Source organism: Pipra filicauda, unplaced genomic scaffold (genome assembly GCF_003945595.2).
Source record: "Pipra filicauda isolate LSUMZ 115617 unplaced genomic scaffold, ASM394559v2 scaffold65_size3143899_pilon, whole genome shotgun sequence".
Lineage (NCBI taxonomy): Eukaryota > Metazoa > Chordata > Aves > Passeriformes > Pipridae > Pipra > Pipra filicauda.
Window position 1 is genome coordinate 67,158 of NW_024104820.1, and position 18,852 is coordinate 86,009.

Genomic DNA, 18,852 nt, shown 5'->3' on the forward strand with positions numbered 1-18,852 from the left:
GTGTGGCAATAGAAGTTTTAGGGCAAATAGAATCAAAATTTTTTTATGATGTTGTCATTTTAGTAAGAATAATGGTACACCTTTGAAATGAATAAGTTAAACATTGAATTACACTTCCCCTGATGTAGCCAGGCTAAAACCAAATACACTTTTTTGGAATTAACTTGTTGAATAGCCTGGATTTAGTATTTACCTGTATATTAAAAATAATTTGAACATAATACTTATACTCTTAGGAGGAAAATATGTTTTGCACTTTCAAAAGCAGTATGGAAAATTTCTGATCAATTCTCAACACAAGACCTAGGTAGGCATAATTTAATGAAAATTATTTGTTTTAATTATTTAATTTTCAGTCTTTGAATCTTTGTAGAAACAACATGGCTTTGTAATGTAGCTCTGATGACTAAATACAGCCTACTTAATTTCACTAAGCTCTTTAGGATGAAACAAGTGATACCTATTTTTAAGATGTAACTGAAACAAGACTCAGCTTGACAGATGTGAGGAGGGGACAAAGTCTTGTGCAGGAGTTGCTTGTTTGTGTCTGATGACACTTTGTATATGAATATGTCACTTTGTTTTGCATATTGGGTTTGCTTCTTAGTCTTGTAGGGAAAAGTGAAAATTGGCAGAGATCATTCGTTGGCAGATGTAAATATGATACTACTATTCAAACTTTAAAAACTCAAGCATAAAGTAAAGTCTTTCTGTGTGTTTGTTTTCTTTTTTTGTTTGTTTTAGTTGGTGGCCATCTATGAGGTTTTAAAGGATGAAGAAAGGAGGCAGACGTAAGTTAAATTGCACAGGTTCTTAAATAAAGCATTCACACCAATGCTGTATTCAAGTCCTATTTGACTTAATTGTAACACATCAGGTGATTTTTTTTTTTTTCATAATTCGAGTTTGTAATTCCTAGGTAGATGTTTAAGTAAAGATTGTATGTGGCTTAAAGGGAAAGGTGATATTTTTTCATGATAGACTTTTTTTCTCCTTTAAAACTAGTATTTGAAAGAATTTTAAAAACCAGCTGTTATTTCAAGCAATTTTTTAAATCTCTTAACAGTTTTTTTTTCTCAGTTGTGCCAATTATCATTGCTTATTTTATTAAAAACTGTGGTTAAAAGTATTGGCCACCTATTCAACTGTCAGTCATACCTCCCTGTGTCAATACAAGGTTTGTTGCATGATATTTAGGGGTTTTCTTCCAGTGTATGTCATCTTCAGCATTGTTTTCTGTTGCTTAGTTCATAAGGGTTTTTTCTTTCAGATGTATTATCTCTAATATTATAAACTTTGATATATGTAGCATATTTTTTTTAATAAATGCTAGTTGTCCTTGCTACTTCAGGAGCAGTTCCAACAGAACCTGAAAGGGATAGGATAAAGAACTGAAAACCTGGGGCTGATCTGCTTTCTGGAAGACTATTTTGAACTTTTTTTTTTTTAAACAAATAGACATTTCAACCACTGATTACCAGGAGAACTGAGATATAAAAAGAGTTTTGCTTTTGGGTTGGAGTTTTAGTAAATCATCGTTCAGCTTACAAGTCTTCAACCAGAGTTTTATGAGACGTTTCTTGAAGGGATTTTGGCTTTGTAGATGTCTTGGCAGGAGTCCGGGGTTTATACTACAGATTATATACTTTGTTAATCCCCTCTTCAAATGTCATGAAAATGTACTTCATAGAAGCACTTTTGGAAATTTGTATTTTTTTTATTTCACCCCTCTAAAGAGAATTTCATTGTGAAGTTACACTTCAGGAAAGTTTAAAAAAAAAAACATGTTAGGTAAGTGATTTCAGACTACTTGAAGTGAGTTATCCCCCAAATCTTCCCAACTTTTCGTTTGTAACATTGTTTACGTACACTTTGGGATATTGCCTCTCTGGAATTTAGCTCCATCATGGAACTTGTAGGAATTTCCTTGCAGCTGTAATAGAAGCTTTTTGCATGGAACTGTGATGCAGTAGTTTGTAAAAGTTGTGGTTTAAACCTTGCATACGTTACAAGCGTGACTAATGTACCCAACTACTCTTAATAAGTGCAGCAGTGATTACAAATGAGAAGTTAAAGCAGCAGTAGATTGTTCTAACTCAGATTGATTTAATTGTCAGTAACTTATTTTGTACATAGACAATGTCATATTTTTCTTGCACGATGTGGATATATGGTTGATACTGATTCTATAGTTTAATAAATATAAATGTAGTGGATTAAATAGTGTTGCTTTCAGCGAATTTTCTGGAAACAATATACTGAGTTTAGAAATAACATGTTGAGCAGAACTATCTGGTCTTATTGCTCTGAGAAAGCCTTTGTTGTTCCGGTTTATTGCATAGTCTAATGATAAACCCTGTTGAGCTCGTAAACAGAGGGTGGCCTGTCCTGTGTCCTGTAAGGCGTTGTTGTAGCACGTCTCTAATACAAATCTTAAGTAAGTGTGGTAGGAGCTGCTCTCCCTGTAGTACAGTTTCTCTTGTAAGGTAATTTGAGGGTTTCTTGCAACTCTACAGCAAAGGGAGGTGGGGAGTTGTTGTTTTTTGGAATCTTTCTACTTTAGTTGTTGATATTTGCCTTTGCATTATGTGAGGTGATGGACTAGTTGAAGAGGCTCAAAGTATATTGTGATGCACTGGGGAAAAACTATGCACCTTTGGTCTCTCAGGGCTTATTAACTCAGTTTTATACTCATTCCAGAGACACTGTAACAAGGCTTTCTGCCAGATTTCTCTGGGTGTTTGTTTTCTTGAGGGTTTTTTTTTTTAAACCTGACCTGAAGACCTGATGAGGATGAGATGGAAATTAGTTCTACTTCTTACAGGTTGGTGAGAAATTCTGGCAGTTGAGCTGTGAATTCACAATTAGGCACCTAAATGATTTGGAACATGGGTTTCCACCGCTGAGAGAAGAGTGAGCTGCAGGCTTCTGCTTCTGTAGTGAAGTTAGCTGTACCTGCCTCTCACTGTTCATCTCCACAGTGATGTAATGCAGCATTGGTCCTGTGTGCACAGACACTGGAAGCAGCAAAGGCAGGAATAAGGTCTTACGCTGTATGAGAGAGTGATGAACTCACTTTGAAACAATAAAACCTCTTCTCCGCATCTTGGCGAACGTCAAAGGTGTTGTTTGTGTGAGTAGAGAAACAGTGTTCTAAAAAGGTGGATCTGTTGGCCAACTACATGTAATTATTTTTCTAAAACCATCAGTGTATTTTTACTTTATCTGGTGGCAGAAGCCTTTCTTAAAATGTTATATTTCGTCTACTGACAGTTACAGTACAGGGCTTTAAAATGTGGTTTACTTTTTTGAGAAAGTTATAGTTGCTTGTGAGGTACACTAATATCATTAGTAGTACTACAGAATATAGTAGTATTACGTGTTAGTACTTTTCTCATCACACTTGGAGTGATACATAATCAAAACATTCAAATATTCTAACAGTAAATGTATGTGCAGCTTTGTTTAATGTAGCTACCACTGTTTAACATTAAACATCCATGCAGCAGAACACAAATTTTTGTTTTGTGTACACACTGTGTATTTCGCTAGAGTGTAAAATTCTACAAAGTTTATTTTTAGAGTATGTAGAGATAGATGCATTTATTGTTAAATCATTTTATTAGCCTTTGACTATTTTAATTTATGAAAAAATAGTCTTATGCACTTCTCGTAATTGTAATTAGGCAAAAATATTAGATTTTATTTTCATTGTTTGTTACCATTTTAAGGAGCTTGTATTACTTACCAGGCCCATCCTCTGTAACAATGTGGGCTTGATTACAGCAAGCATTTGCAAAGGAATCAAGATATACTTGTTTAGAGTTAGAAAGGTGTTTTAGTTCTCATTATAATTAAATGTCTGTATTCGTAGGTATAAATTGTGCTAAGTGATGCCGCACTGGAATTCTTTGACAGCTTGAGGTAAAAAGGCACCCCCAAAATAAAAAGTACCAGTGCAGTCTTCCCTAGTTCAGAATAGATCTCATTAATTCAAGGTTATAGTATATAAATGATATCAGATCTCTGAAATAATTTGAAATATGAAATGGAGTGGCTCTCTTAAAGGGAAAAGTAAATTGTAATTATATTGAAATAGGTGATACTGTAATTAGTTACTACAGTTAATGGATTTTTTTCTTGCAATGTAATTGATTCACAAGAGTTCTAAAAACTGTTTTGTGAAATTTTACAGAAGAAAGAAATTTTAATAGTCTTGCAATTTGTTACTTGTTATTTAGAAGACTAACAAGTCTTGTAAAGAATCCTGAGTTTTAAAGTAAATATTCAACATACTTCTAAGTGGGGATTTGTTTTTGTCTTTTTGTTTTAGTTTTTGCAGCTTGTTGACCGGTACATTTCAGAGGTAACTGGTAGGCATACTCATGTGTAAAAAATTTGCCTTATTCTGTGTGCATATGTTTTAGGGAAAAATACTGCAGATATATATTTTCAGCTTGGGGTTTTTTTTCCTGACATAGATTTATAATTATTATAGGTTACCAAAAGAATGCTTTGTAATTAATTGTGAATGTAGTTCTTGATGCACACGGATTAACTGTCTTTCATAGTTAATGTAAGTTTCTATAAAGAAATACTTTAATGAGAAACTTGCTTTTAATTAAATGACATTATAAATTTGAAAAATCAGGATTTAAAAATTATGGGAAGCTTCTGAGTTTCAGTAGGATCATTTTCCAGCTGAAAACCTAAAAATCATTGATATCTTTATTTTTCAAATACAGAGCTTAATGACTATTGAAAGCAGTGATTTATCTTTTAACAGTATATATTCTAAAAAGTGGGTTATAATAGAAGCTATCTTCCCTTAAAATGGCCAGTCGTGTGAGCCATAATGCTCATTGATAGTAAAATCAATAGAGCATTGATTCTGAGACTTAATCCTTGGAGACTGTTGTTCAGAGCAGGGGACGTAGCCTGGTAAATACCGAGTGCTGTTTAAAGTGCTTAATGCAAGAGACTCTGCTGTCTTAATTTATTTTTTCTCAACAGATAATTTATAATAGAATATGGTTGCCAAACATTAGTTTGAAATCTTGGTTTACATTTTACTATGTTATTACCATCAGCATATATGGGCCTTATTTGATCAATGGCCACTTTTTCAGTACATCAGTTTACAACCATTAGTGTATAAGAAAGGCAGCTGCTTAATAAATTTATAGTAGTATTAAAAAAACTACTTGCTTCTATATGTATTTTTCTGAAGCTTTCAAAAGAACATCTTATGTGAAACGTTATGAACCTAATTTTTTTAAAAAATGGTTTTGTTTCTAAAAAACATTCTATTGTCAGTAAAATCTTTTGTAAATGCATTATTATTTTTAAATGCTAAAACTTCTACTTATTTCTTAAAAAAAAGTAAAGTAGAAGTTTTAGTTTTGGAATAACATCCTGCGCAATTTTTCTGAACAGCATTTGTGTTAAGGCATCAGTAGCTAATTCGTTTTGACTTACTAGGAAAGGAAAGAAGTTACTATTTCAAGTTTTACAATAATGGCTATTTTTCTTCATATTCTTGTAGTTATCATTGAAGACAGAATTTTGTTATATGAATTTTACTTCCGGTAGCATTCAGAACACAGAAGAATCCTGAGGTGTTAAATCTTTTGCATAGAAATAACGGTGACAACTTGAACAAATGTTTTATCAGAAGTCAGCTTTCTAGATATGCACTAAATTAAAGTGTATTTTTTAATTGAAAACCACTGCCTCTTTTTCTGCTTAAAAAATGAATTTGCATGTGGAATCTTTTTTTAGTACATCTCCAAGGTATCAATTTAATAACTATCAAAGTAGCTAGTGCAGTTGTTGCATTTAAATTGATTTACATGTCAAGACTGGCAGTTTAGCAGCTGCGCTATTATTCCTGGATTGGTCAATTTACTTGAGAAAAACCTACTACTGAGTTCTACTGACCTGCATGACAATATAGGCCCTATTTCTATTCCTGTAATTAGGCCTGCGACTAACTCAGAATATTTTTAATTAAAATATTTTGGTCAATGTGTTGCACCAAATTAGGCCTTTCAGTGCAGATTTAATTCTGGAAATGGTGTGATTAGAATATGTAATGAGTCATGTTCAATTTAAGATTAACAGGTTGTGTATCTTAAACATACAGGTTTTTGAGTTTACTGTAGAGATTTTTGTTTGAAATTTTACTCTGAAAAGTTAATTAAAAAAAATCTGTTTTGCGTGTCTGTGGTTTGTTTATTTTTAAATTTATTTTATACTGTAAATAAAAGACCCCAGACATACTATGATGTTTCAAAATATTTGTGTGAAGGAAAACAGACAAACTGTCATAAAATGTTTTCTGTACAGTCAGTAGTGTTAGTAAAATTAAACTGTCTCAAAATAGATTTATTTTGGAGACAGCTTTTCAAATAGAAAATAAAAAAGTAGTGAACTTTGTTTTCAAACATCAATATCAAGGCTCTAACTTAAGTTCATATCTTACACTGAATGAATGTTAAGTCTGGCAGGTTTTTACCTAACGGATACGGTGCTACTAAAGGACCAAAAAAAAGCAAAGATACCTCTCCTCTCCCACCAGCACTTGTGCATTTAATTTGTAAAAGAAAAAAGGGTTTCTAGTGTTTGAGACATTTGTTCTTTGCTACCTATTTAATACTTAGTGGGTTGTTATTTACTTCTATCACTGAGACCTGACCACTGATTACTGGGCAGGTAGGACACATCTACGTTTTTGAAGCCTCTTATTTCAGAAGTGAATGAACTTGGATGGGCTTGATGGGCAGGGGGTGTGTGTGGGGAGTGTTACAGGAGCGTTTGAATTACTTTTTTTTTTCCCTGCAAAAGACTAGGAATATTTCCCAAGCGTTTGGTTCTGGCCTCTGTTTGCTTCCAGATGCAAGCCTAGCTGCTGACAAAACAAGACATTGCTCTCTTAAAAAAAAAATAAAAAAAAAATTACAAAATGATCTTTTGTGTGTGTATTATTCAAACGCGCTGTGGATTATCTTTTGTTTTATAATTGGATGGTTTGGCTTATTTAATTTTTAGCTCTCCATGAAACCTGTTATGTTTGCTACTGTAGGTATGATGATATTCTGATCAATGGACTACCAGATTGGCGACAGCCTGTGTTCTACTACAGGCGGGTGAGAAAAATGAGCAATGCTGAGCTGGCATTACTCTTGTTCATTATACTCACAGTGGGTCATTATGCTGTGGTTTGGTCAATCTACCTGGAAAAACAGCTGGTAAGTATTGGTAATAAATCAAACTTACTTCAATTATTAGTATTGAATTTCCTGCAGAAGTTTGCATATTATAGAGATCTTTACCACTTCCCCTTGTTTAAATTTGCATTTTTCATATTTTAAAAGGATTATATTTTAAATGGTGATAATTACAGCATGAGATATTTAATATGTCAGAAATAGTAGTCTAAAACCCACTTAGTTTTCCTAGAATCGGTAATAAATTGCAAGAGATAGTCCTTTGGTTTTTAACTGAAAGGAAGAAGAGAAAGTAAAACTCTTCTGTCATTTGTTGATGCAGAATAATATGCTACTGTAGTCATGTCTGTGGTTCTCCTAAGTGGTGTTTAAAAATAATCAGGTTTTATTAGTATAAAATTCATACTTGGTTTGCCTTTCTTCTTAGCTAAATGCTTTTTTGTTGTGGGCTTTTGTTAACGGTGGGGAATGGGTAAGCAGTATTAACCACATTATTTTTTGATAATTTTATTTTTTGTCATAGAAAAGTCTATTGCACTTAGTAGACTAGGAAGAAGACTTAGCATAACTTGAAAAATATTCATACATTAGCATCTATTTACTTTTTTTATTTTCCACTGCATTATCGAAGTTGATGAATGAGAAAGGAGGGAAGTTGAATGCTTTCTCCTCTTAGAAAACTTTGATTGCTATGGAGATACACATGAGTGACAGAACTGGACTTCATGTGTGTTTAAAGACTGGATACCATGGCAACAGTTATTGTTAAGATAGATCATTTTACTTAATCATGTAGGACTCCAGAGGCATTTGCATAAATGCTACTCTACTGTTTACCCTTCACAGAAGAGTCCCAGTAACATTTGTGGTTTACATGCTAATGATAACCTGTAACCATAGTTCTTTCTACATCAGGATGAACTGCTTAGCAGAAAAAAGAGGGAGAAGAAGAAAAAAACAGGCGTCAGGAGTACAGATGAAGCCAAACTCGCTGCTCTAGACAAAAATGAAAGGTGGGAAAGAAATCTCTTGTTTTCTGCATTTTAAACATTTTGTCAGTTACTGGTTTAGTTCTGCCATTTTCCCTTTGCATCTTTGAAATGTTTTGTGAGAAGAGTAACAGTATTTGTAGCAACAGCCATTGCTGATACAAAGTGTGCAAGTGTAGATGTGTTTTCAGGTTTTGATTTGTAAATTAACATGTGGTATTTATCCAGCAGATCAGCAATAATTGAAATATTAAGGCTGAATTAATGATATCTGGCTTATCAAAATGTAATATTTCTATAAGTTGATTTTAGAAGACTTTATGACTTTTTCTGTCTTTAAAGGTTTTTGCCTTTGATTACAATTAATGAATTTCAATTAATTTGAACCTTACTTTGTTACTATACCAAACAAGGAGTTTTAATGGGGTTTTAATGCTTGTCTGATTAAATGCTTTTTATCTGATCAACTTAAAAACAAGCATGTTGGTAAAGGCTTCTAACGCGTTGTTTGTCAAGGAACACATAGGGAAATAGTGACTTTCAGGACGCTCCAAAAGATACCACCATTTCTTCTATTGATTCATAGAAAGAAATAAAGGGTTTAAATAGTTCACACAGCAGGGGTATGAACTGGATCAATGTGGGATGGAGATCAGAGACCATTCTGCCTGTCGTCTTTCCTGATGACATCAGTGAGTAATGCTCCAGTGAACTGCAAATGACATTAATTTTTATGTATTGTTTTGTTTATGCTACAGTCTTCATATCTGGTTGTCAGCACTTGTGAACACTTGGTTGAGGCTTGAGTGTTCTTTTGATTTGGGTTTTTTTGAAACTGATTATGTGGGTTATGAATTTATTTTCCTGAAGAAAAGCCCTTTAAGGAGATCAAAATACAGTAATTATTAGAAGTTAACTGTTACATATTTTGAATTAAATATTCAAAATGTATGTTTAATATGATGTAGTTAGACATTTTTGTGGGAGTTGACAAATGCTAATCATCTTAAATGATAATGGGAAATTTCTTTGGCTTTTCTTTCTGTGGAGATTGTGTGGCAATAATGAAAAACCTACAATTTTATTTGACTGCAGAATACTGGACAAACCACAATGGCATGACTTACTTCCATGCAAGCTGGGAATATGGTTTTGTCTCACAGTGAAAGCTTTACCTCAGCTATTCCAGGTAATAGTAATAATTTTAAATTGTATTACTTTATTTTTCTTGATGATATTATTATGCATAATCAGATGTGTAGCACTTAGTACTTGTTCTTAATTAATATTTTGGCTCAAGCACATACCATATATGTGTGTGTGTGTGTATAAATTACTCTTTGAAGGCAATTTTAATATCAAATTCATGGGGATATGAATATAGTCCAACTGGATATTAATCTTAACATGCTAGGGAAGCAGTTTCTGTTAGACAAAACTACAAGAATAAATGATGGGAGAAGAGTGATATATATCCATCTAATTAGGAATAGCAATGTCTTTTAAGTCATTTTGACAGAAGTACTTTTATCTCAAATTGGCAATTTCATAGCAAATTTTAATATGTCATTTAAATTTGAGGTAACAGTGAAATTGGTTTTTCTGATTGAGTTTCCTTTCTTTAATTCACTGAATAATGATACAAATTGATACCTGGAATTACTAAGATAAAGTAACAAAGGTATGGTTGTAATTTGTGAACATCAATGTGGCAGACTTGCTCACAATTGTGGGTTTTAATCTAATACTGTAAACTGTAAAATTTAGCTGATATTCAACCAGTGTAAGTATTGTCAGATCAGTTATCAGAATAACTTTTTTAGTATCACCTGTTCTTTCTTTTATTTTCCCTTGAATGCGTGATTTTGTCTCTGCTAATATGGATCAGGGAATGCAAGGTGGATTTACCTTGGTTTACAGAAATACTGGGTATTAATTTAAAAGTACAAGTAGTATAAATGTCATCAGTGTTTGTTTTTTGTCTATGTTCAAGATGGAAATAAGCCTGTAGTTCAGAATTCATACCTTGTTAGCAAAAACCTGGTAAAAGTTATAAATGCAATACAGTCTGGTCTCTCAGCATCCATTTTTATAGCCTTTAACTTTTCCTACAAAGAGATGCAAAAGTTAATAGTTCTTCCTCTTTTAAAAATTTCATCAGAACTATGTGGCTATTTTATTAAAGAAACCTTTCTTTTTGCAAGTTTTAAAGCAAATTAATTGTGCTTAATCAACTGTTGTGTCCCAGTTAAGCTTTGATGCTCATCCCTCACTGGGGTGAGTCGGATAGAAAATAATTAAGGTCAGCAAACTGTTGCTGCATTTTTAAAAGTTTATTCATAATTATAGTACTTTCCCTTTTGTCTTGATTGTAAAATATTCAAAAAATACAGGATATAGTAAGATTCATGAATAATTTTAAATTAAGACTTCTTATGGGCTTCTTATCACTTTTATGACATTAAGATAGAGTGTTACATCAGTATAACAGATTTCAGATTTGCTGTTCAAAAAGCAGCTCCTATGTCTGCCTAGAATAGGCAAAAAAGATGAATACAACAAAAGCCATGTTTTGTGCTTTGTAGAACTTAGCCTTTCTTTGGATTCCTGATCCATTGAATTAATGGTAGTAGAAAAAACCAAGTCCAATAACTTCTGGAAAACTGGAGACTACCAAACAGGGGTTTGGTGGCAGAGGAAGCGTGATGTAGAGAAAGTCAGAGCAGAAAGGCTTCGATGCAAGGAGGAAGAAAAGAGATGGAGGTTCTAGAGTAAATTGCCCCATATATGAATGACACTACTGCTTAACTGCAGGGTTTGTTTTGTTGTTGTTTAATGTGACTTGCTAATTATGTAAGTTAAAATACAATACATCATATGTAATCTTCAATATTAAGAATATTCAGGACTTCAGGTGACTGAAATAAATTACTGTAGGTTATTAGTCAGCAATACTTAAAGAATTATTACCTCTTCTGAAGAGTGTAAAAGCAGCAGTGGCCTCATGTTGGAGGTGTTTTCTGAAGTGACAGTTGAAAAGATGCCTGGTAGGTTGTCCTGGACAGAGAGTCTGGGCTTCTTTTGAGTTATTTTTAACTCAAATTATTAAGGCAAGTTCTGCCTTAATTGCAGTTACCAACATAGAGTAAAAAGTTATCTGTACTTGTAAGATTATACCCTGGTACAGCAATCCTGTTTTGAATATAAGTGCTTTTCTCTTCAACACTAACACAGGCTTGAGATTTCTGAGTACTTCATGCTTTTAATGTAAGTAGAATCACTAGGGCAGTTTTTCTAGAAGAAGAAGGATCCTACAGATGCTGGGTAGTGTTATATGTCCAGGTTACACATGCAGATTATTTAACATGGTGTTGCAGTGGTTGACATCAGAATGGACACTACAAATTTTAGTTGTTTATTGCTTTAATTCTAAGGATTTCTTCAGTCATTTAAGAGCCAACAAGTTGTTTTCAAAATTGGCTGTCATTCACCTGCAACTAATGCAATCGTAGATGGACTTCTAAAAATGCATCCATATTTAAATGAACCCTGTTTGGGACAGGGTAGGGTAAGAGTTAATACTTTTAATTGGATGTTTCTTCTGCCATTGAGTTTTTCAAAGCCCTGCTGGTGAAACAGCTAAACTGTTTCCTCAAATTAAGGAAACAAAACCACCTGCCTGTGTACACAAGTTCTTCCTCAGAAGAGACTTTATTTAAAACAACCCCAAAACAAAACAAACACAAAACCAAACCAAGAACACCAACAACAAATAAAACCCCAACAACACAAAAAATACAGTCAGTGGTCTATTTAAACTTTTTGTTCTCATATTGAATTTCTTTTATCTAGCATCCCTCTCTGCCTCCATTAGTTAATGTGAATATTTTGCTTAGAGCAGCTCTGTCTGTGGGTTCAGGTTGCTGAGCTTCTGCCCATGCCTGGCTCTCATTTGTCCAATTGAGTGTCTTTCTCCTACTTCCCTTCCTCCTTCAAAATGTCAGATTTCAGAAGGAGGCACTTAAAATAATTAAGGTGGGCCTTCACTGAGGAAAAATGCTTTGTTTGCATGCCCTTGTGATGGCCTGTGGCATTTTATTGTAGCCTGCATTTTATGTCAAGAAACTGGAAGAAAAATGGGCGAGAGGATGAGAGAAACTAAGAAAATGAGTGGGTTTTTTAAACTGTTGACAATTGTATTTTGAGGGAGACTACATAGGTTTTTATATCCACGCATTTAGTTCAGTTTGATTTAGGGGTGAAAACAGTATCTTTAAGCTTGTTTGAAGAAACGAAGGGAGTAGAATATGTAAAATGTATCATAAATCAAATATCTGTGCTATGAAAGAAGCATTAGGTGGAGTGTAAATTACATAGACTACTACCAAGTTTAATTCTTATAATGTGGTTAAGAAAAAGATAGGAAAAGAATGCAAATTGTTTCTAAGGTCGTTTATAGTTAACTCTTTCATGAGAATGACCTGGAAGAAGATTTTTTATTTACAAAAATAGATAAAAGAAGAAGAAGGGGAAAGACCCCACAAAATGTCAATTAAAACTATCATTGGAACTAAAATTTCTTCTTAGAAAGAAATAAACTAGCTACATGTAGTGTGCAAGAATTTCAGTTCAAGTAGCGTATGCAATATGGAACAGACAGTTGTGTTAATTTGTTCTTTTGTGGAAGAACTGTCATAAATAAATTGCAGTTTATTCCAAAAACAGCTGACGAGGGATTTTTTCTTTGGGTGTGCAGACACACAACTTAAGAAAAGTGGTCTTTTAAAAAATATTGTTAATTATTCTTCTCAAAATATTTCCTTCAGAAAACAGAAGATTGGAGTGTTTCTTAGTATTCCTTTCAACTACTTTTCCTCCACATTGATGTGGTGAAGTTTAGCAATGAATGGCTTTATTTTTACACCAACTAAATTATGAGCCCTTGTCCTGAGGGTAATGAAACAGAAAGCATTTCTGTTTGTTTCAGACAGAAATGGGTTCTTTATAAGAAAATAAAGTGTCCTTCTTTTGTCTCTAATCCTGTAGGTGTAGTGCACACACCCTTGCAGTGAGCTGATGGGAGGACTTCTGGTGGCTTGCCAGTAATGAGAAGGCAGTTCGTGCTCAATATGTGGTTGCACTGGGTATAACCCAGTGAGATTATCAACAAAGCTTTCAATTACAATTGAAACTTGTGTTTATAAAGACCTTTGTGTAGCACAGAGTGAATTAAAACAAAAAGACCAGTAATTTATTTTTATGTAGGCTACCAGATGGTAATTACTGTAGCTGATTTAGTAGCCTGGAATAGATTCAAACTAGTGACCCAGAGGTGTTTAATTTCTTGGCATTTTTTGCTCAGGTTTTCTTTTTATCTGTGATCACAGTTCAACACCTGTTTAGAGATGGTTCAGCTTTGGCCTTAAATGGATTGGCAATGTGTCATTAAACTCAAGAGGCTTTGCCAGCAGGGCATCTCCTTTGGCAAGTTAGCTTTTAAGCAAGATTTGATTAGATCAGCAAATGTTGTATTTATGAGTTGTTTTTCTCTTCACATTTGACTATATAAAATTGTGTGAGATTAAAACAAACTTTATTGCGTTTAATAATGTATGCCTTAAAAATTTTTTTTTTTTTTTAAAAAGGGCTTTATTCAAGTCAGTAAGGTTAAATATATCTTTATTCCCCAGCTTTACAGGGTTTTGACGTGTTCCAATTCACTGTACAGCACCCATGTTGATATAATTTGTGGGGAGTGAGCAGTTGCAGGATGTGTGGCACGAGTGATTGCCCATTTGCTCTGTTTCTTGCTATTTCACAGCTGTTGTGAGAACCAAAGTAGGGATGAAGCTCTTGACCCTGAGGTCAATTAGAAGCTTAGAAGCAGGTCAGAGGAGAGGGGATGGTAAAACAAGTCTTCTGGGTGTATGCAAGTGAGCAAAAATAATTTGTGCCTAACAGGGTATTGTTTGAGGCTCTGGAGACAAAATGTGGTACATAGTAAAAGTTTCAAGTAAATGTAAGACAGTAAACAAATTTGCTTTTAATTGCCTGCTCTGCTGTGGCAGCTTCTTCAGATCACTTACTGTATGTCTACATGTCCTACCACACACGTCAGAGGAGCGTAGATCCGACAGGAGCTCCTGTGTATGAGGCAATGCTGGCTCTCAGTTAATTGAACTGCTCTGTTGTGGTATGAGGCTTCATGGGGTGTGAAATGGGTCCCAGAGAGGCCTTGCAGCACTGGTCTCTGTTCCCACTTCTGGCTGCCTTAGTCTCACCACTGGGCACGTGGAATTCCCAGCAGGTACTGCAGTGCCACCGCCAGCTGCTGGTCACCTGGTGCACTCGAGGCTTGGGAACCAGGCTGCAACTGCCCACAGGCTGTGCTCAGCTGAAGAGCCTTGCCACACCTGGTATTCTTCCAAGGTCGAAGCGTGATTTTCTGATTACACAGGAGAAAATAATGTAATTCTTATTTATTTACTAGATTGCCTTTGGGCAAAGATGTAAAAATGCCAAAGAGAAGTATAAATCATTATGTTCAACTCTTTTTTTAACATTATTTCTTACCATAACATGTTGAAATCACTGGTTTAGAAACCCATCCAAAGAGTATTTTTGCTGTGGTATAATGGCTTGCATTTTTATTGCATAGAAATAGCAAATTGAAGGTCAGCTGTTGCAGTAAATTTAATTTAATTCCTTTCTCTCTTTTTTTAATATAAATTGTACAATAACACTGCACTCAAAAAAATCAAAAAATTGGTTCAGAAACTCCGTACAAGTATTTATCTTTAAGTCTATAGATTGATTTAATAAAAATTAGTCCAAAGAAAATTATTTCAATATACTGATTTTAAGTATGCTTGTGGGAGAGTTTTCAGTTAACTGTAAATTCTGAGGGGATGCATTTTGTTTGTATCAATCCCTTACCCAGGGAACCAAGATGTGGAACTGATTCTATCACAAAATCTGAAATGAAGATTCACATGTGACAAATACAGCAAGTTGTTTCCAATGTTTTCCTTCCCTCTCCTAATCTTCAGTGTTTCTGAGGTAGACCAGAAAACCAGCAAGATTAACTGGAGGAAAAAACGGCCAAAATCAAAAAGCCGCAAAGCAAACAAACAAAGAAAACCTCATCACCCTCTCCAAAAGTCAAGGAGATGACTGAGTCAATGACTGAGTCTTACTCAGAACTGAAGTTTTCGGTTCTAGAATTAGCACAGTTTGAATAAATGCTGTATCTGCTGATTTAAAAGCAACAAACAAAAAAACCCCACATTAAATCCCAACCAAAACCCCAAAGCCCCAAACAAAGGAAAAAAACCCCTTGAAAGTCCATTATCACATATTTCTGTATTTCTGCATAATGCAAGCTCAGTTTTGTCTTGGCAATCTCAAATTTATTAACATGACATGATACTGATATAAAGAGAGAAACTATATTTTCAAGGATTTTTCAGTATTCTTAGTTCTTATTTGTGATTAAAATATTGAAAATATGTGTTTTCATTTTTATTCCACAACACTTTTTGAAAATTTTTATTAAATATGAGGGTAAACACAGGAACTTCTTATATATGACAGTTTAAATATAATTTAGAAATACTAACAGCAGAACTTTGCATTTCCAATACATTCTTTCTTCATTCTGTTCCTTTTTGGAAAGTCTACATTTGAAATTGTAGTATAATAAACCAGCATATATCAGCCCTCTTCTTTATTATTTTTGCTTAACTAATTACATGTTACTCCTTTGCTGATGGGAAGAAGTAATGTATTTGTATTGATGCTCTTTCTGAAAACTTCTTAAACTCCTGCAAATGAGAACAAAATATTTCTGATTAGGTAAGGTGGAGCTTTTAGTTAGAAGCGTTCCAAACTTTGTACTTGTGTGTCTCTTTTCTCTGTATCTTTCCATCCCCAGAGGTACAAAAATGTTGCTTTTCTTATGTTTATTACCTCTAGAAGGTGAAGTATATGTCAGGTATAAATTTTTGATGTTGCACATATTTTGAGCTGTAAAATCATTACCGATTCTTGGGGGAGGAGCATTAGATTGGAAGGGACTGTATCGATGTTGCCAGTGTCTTTAGGGCCCTAAAATGTTTGCATTGAGAGAAAGCGACTGCTTAAATTTATCATGTTGGAAAAGTAAAAAATCTGAACATAAATCTATTTTTAAATACTTATGCTACCAAAACGGAATATGCTTGAAAATGAATATTCCTGTTTAGACTGATTGAAAGCTAATGAGGAGTAAATTGAAATGGGCTTATTTATGTTAAGGCAGAAGTTTTCTTCAAAGAACTTCCTATTTTAAATGGCTTTCTAGTGTTTTTTCATTTTGACCTGTAAGGTCTAATACCCATAAAATTTGTGTCTGTGGCTAAAATCTTTACTCAGGTATGCCTTTTAATTTCTTTTTACAACCTGTAGAGCCATTTCTTATGCTTTTCTGGGAAGGATTTGATTTTCAAATCTTCAAAATCCATTTTGAATAAAGCTTTTAGTTGATTTTTTTCCCTTGCTTTTCTTTATATGTATACATTTGTCTGTGCTTCAAAATGTGCAGTCTCCCTTTTTTTTTTTTTTTGCTATTATGGTACCAGCCATAATAAACTTATCAATAAGATAAAAGACTGATGTTGCCTTTATTACCTGCATATTACTCCATTTGTAGTGATAATCCATTTTATATCTATAAAGCAACAATACTACCAAATTTCATTTATGTGCTTCTGACTAGTTTTCTTTGTTGTTCAGCTATTGTGTCTCATTTTCATCTGAGCCACATTTCCAATTGTTCTGTGATTGACGTGCTGGAGAGATTGACAGTTACCCCCTAGTGCCTGCTGTCTGGAGATCCCACAAGCAATAATGGATTTTACACCAGAATTTAGCATCAAATATTGGCTTTCAGTGTCAAATGGGTTAAATTTAAATGCCAGTTAATTGTAGCCATTTTGAAATCATAGCCTTAAACAAAAGCGTTTTTTGGATATCAGTATGTCTGAGTCTTGTGTATGCCACGCAACCCAAATGTCTCAAACTTACAGCAGAAGTAAACCATTGCATTTATGGCTGTTCCTGTTTCTTAATGAAGCAAATAGTCCAGATCTGGAGAGTATAAGTAAAGTTTCCATATGTGGTAGGGAATTCATATTTCAGGTAAATATATATATATATATATAAAAGAGAACCAATAATAAATATAAAATATAAATATAATTATATATAAAATATATATTAAAAAGAGAATCAATGTTGATCGTAATTTTCTAATTTAATGTTCTAACATAGAAACTGAATACATTTCCTCAAATGTTAATACTAGTCCTCCTGTGCCTACACATTTTTTTTGGCCACAGTTCTACTAAAACCACCAAAAAACCCCTCTTCCCCATCCCCAAACCCAAAACTTATAAGCATGTGAGATGCTCTCTTCTGTTATGTTCCAGCAGCAAAAAGTTATGTAAACTCTTTAAAATTACTTCTGTGTTCAGTGATTTCTACGTACACCTGGCAAAGAAACATAACTTCCCATTTCCTGTACCCAATGTAAAGACAAATAGAGAGTAAGAAGAGGTATTTTGGAAGGAGGTGGAACCTTACTGTTCTTTTGTGGCAATTTGTTAGAGTTGTTCCTCAAGCCTGCTGACTTGTATTGATGAGATGTCTCCAAAACATTACCAAGTTCTGCTCAGAGCTGGGCCGTGGTTCCTGTCCTGTGTTTTCCCACCTCCCTCAAGTATCTTTGCAGGGCTAGATGCCAGCATAACATGAGGAACAACTGTTGTGTCACGGTATCTTTGCAGGAAGAAACGGTTTTGAATGATTTCTACCATTAGAGGCAGCAATAATGACTGCTTACCTCAGTTTGGTTTTTTTTCAAGATTTGTTGTCTTATTTCATGTTAATGATACCAGGTTGTGTTCAAATCTATGGAATTATAGTTGAAATTGTAAAAAAAAACATTTACTACTGTTTTACAATACATTCTACATTAAAGTTTAAATCACCCTTTTTATATATAAAATGGTACTGTTAGTGTAATAACAAGAAATTATTTTTGGCTATAAAGAACTAAAATTGGGTTTATCTAATTCTGTAATTTTTATGTAATACAATAGATATTCTGCATGCTTGGAAAACATAAATAACAACTTGTGTATTTCAGCATTTCTATTATAAATTCCTTGGTTTTGAATGAGTATAGAAATCTCTTAAGCTGATAAGTGAGAGTAAGAAAACTCTCCATACTTCTTACTTCAACAATCTGGTTGTTCAGTTTGGAAAGCTTTCAATGCAAATCTATAATTATTAATTCATCAGATTTTGGAAATGTGTACCTTTTTGTGGTATTTGTGGCAAGATTTCTACTTTTATGTATACATTTGGTATATAGATTTCAAACTAGAATCTAATCCTTGGAGAAAAAACCAATATGTATTATTTTCAACATTTTAATAGCAATGTAGAAGTTGATTTAAAAAAGAAAGGGCAACAAGCTGGAACATGCAGTGAGTGTTACCTTAATGAGTTCACACTAAGGTGACTGCTGCCTAGCAGTTGCCTTTGTTTGTCCCTGCACACACTACTTTAATTAAAAACTTTTCTTTCTCTGT

General features: G+C 33.8%; 1 protein-coding gene across 3 annotated transcripts in view; it reads left to right on the forward strand.

Annotated features, from left to right (window-relative positions):
- The window catches only part of DNAJC1 (DnaJ heat shock protein family (Hsp40) member C1), a 113,993-nt gene that overhangs the window by 37,341 nt on the left and 57,800 nt on the right, over nucleotides 1-18,852 (forward strand). For all 3 annotated transcript variants that reach the window (XR_005566191.1, XM_039388509.1, XM_027744718.2), the window contains exons 3-6: nucleotides 745-791; nucleotides 7,085-7,250; nucleotides 8,145-8,242; nucleotides 9,314-9,407. Coding sequence is in view for 2 of the 3 variants with exons in the window: in XM_039388509.1 (XP_039244443.1) it covers nucleotides 745-791; nucleotides 7,085-7,250; nucleotides 8,145-8,242; nucleotides 9,314-9,407 (405 nt within the window). In the remaining variant the exon portion in view is untranslated. The remainder of the gene's footprint in view (nucleotides 1-744; nucleotides 792-7,084; nucleotides 7,251-8,144; nucleotides 8,243-9,313; nucleotides 9,408-18,852) is intronic.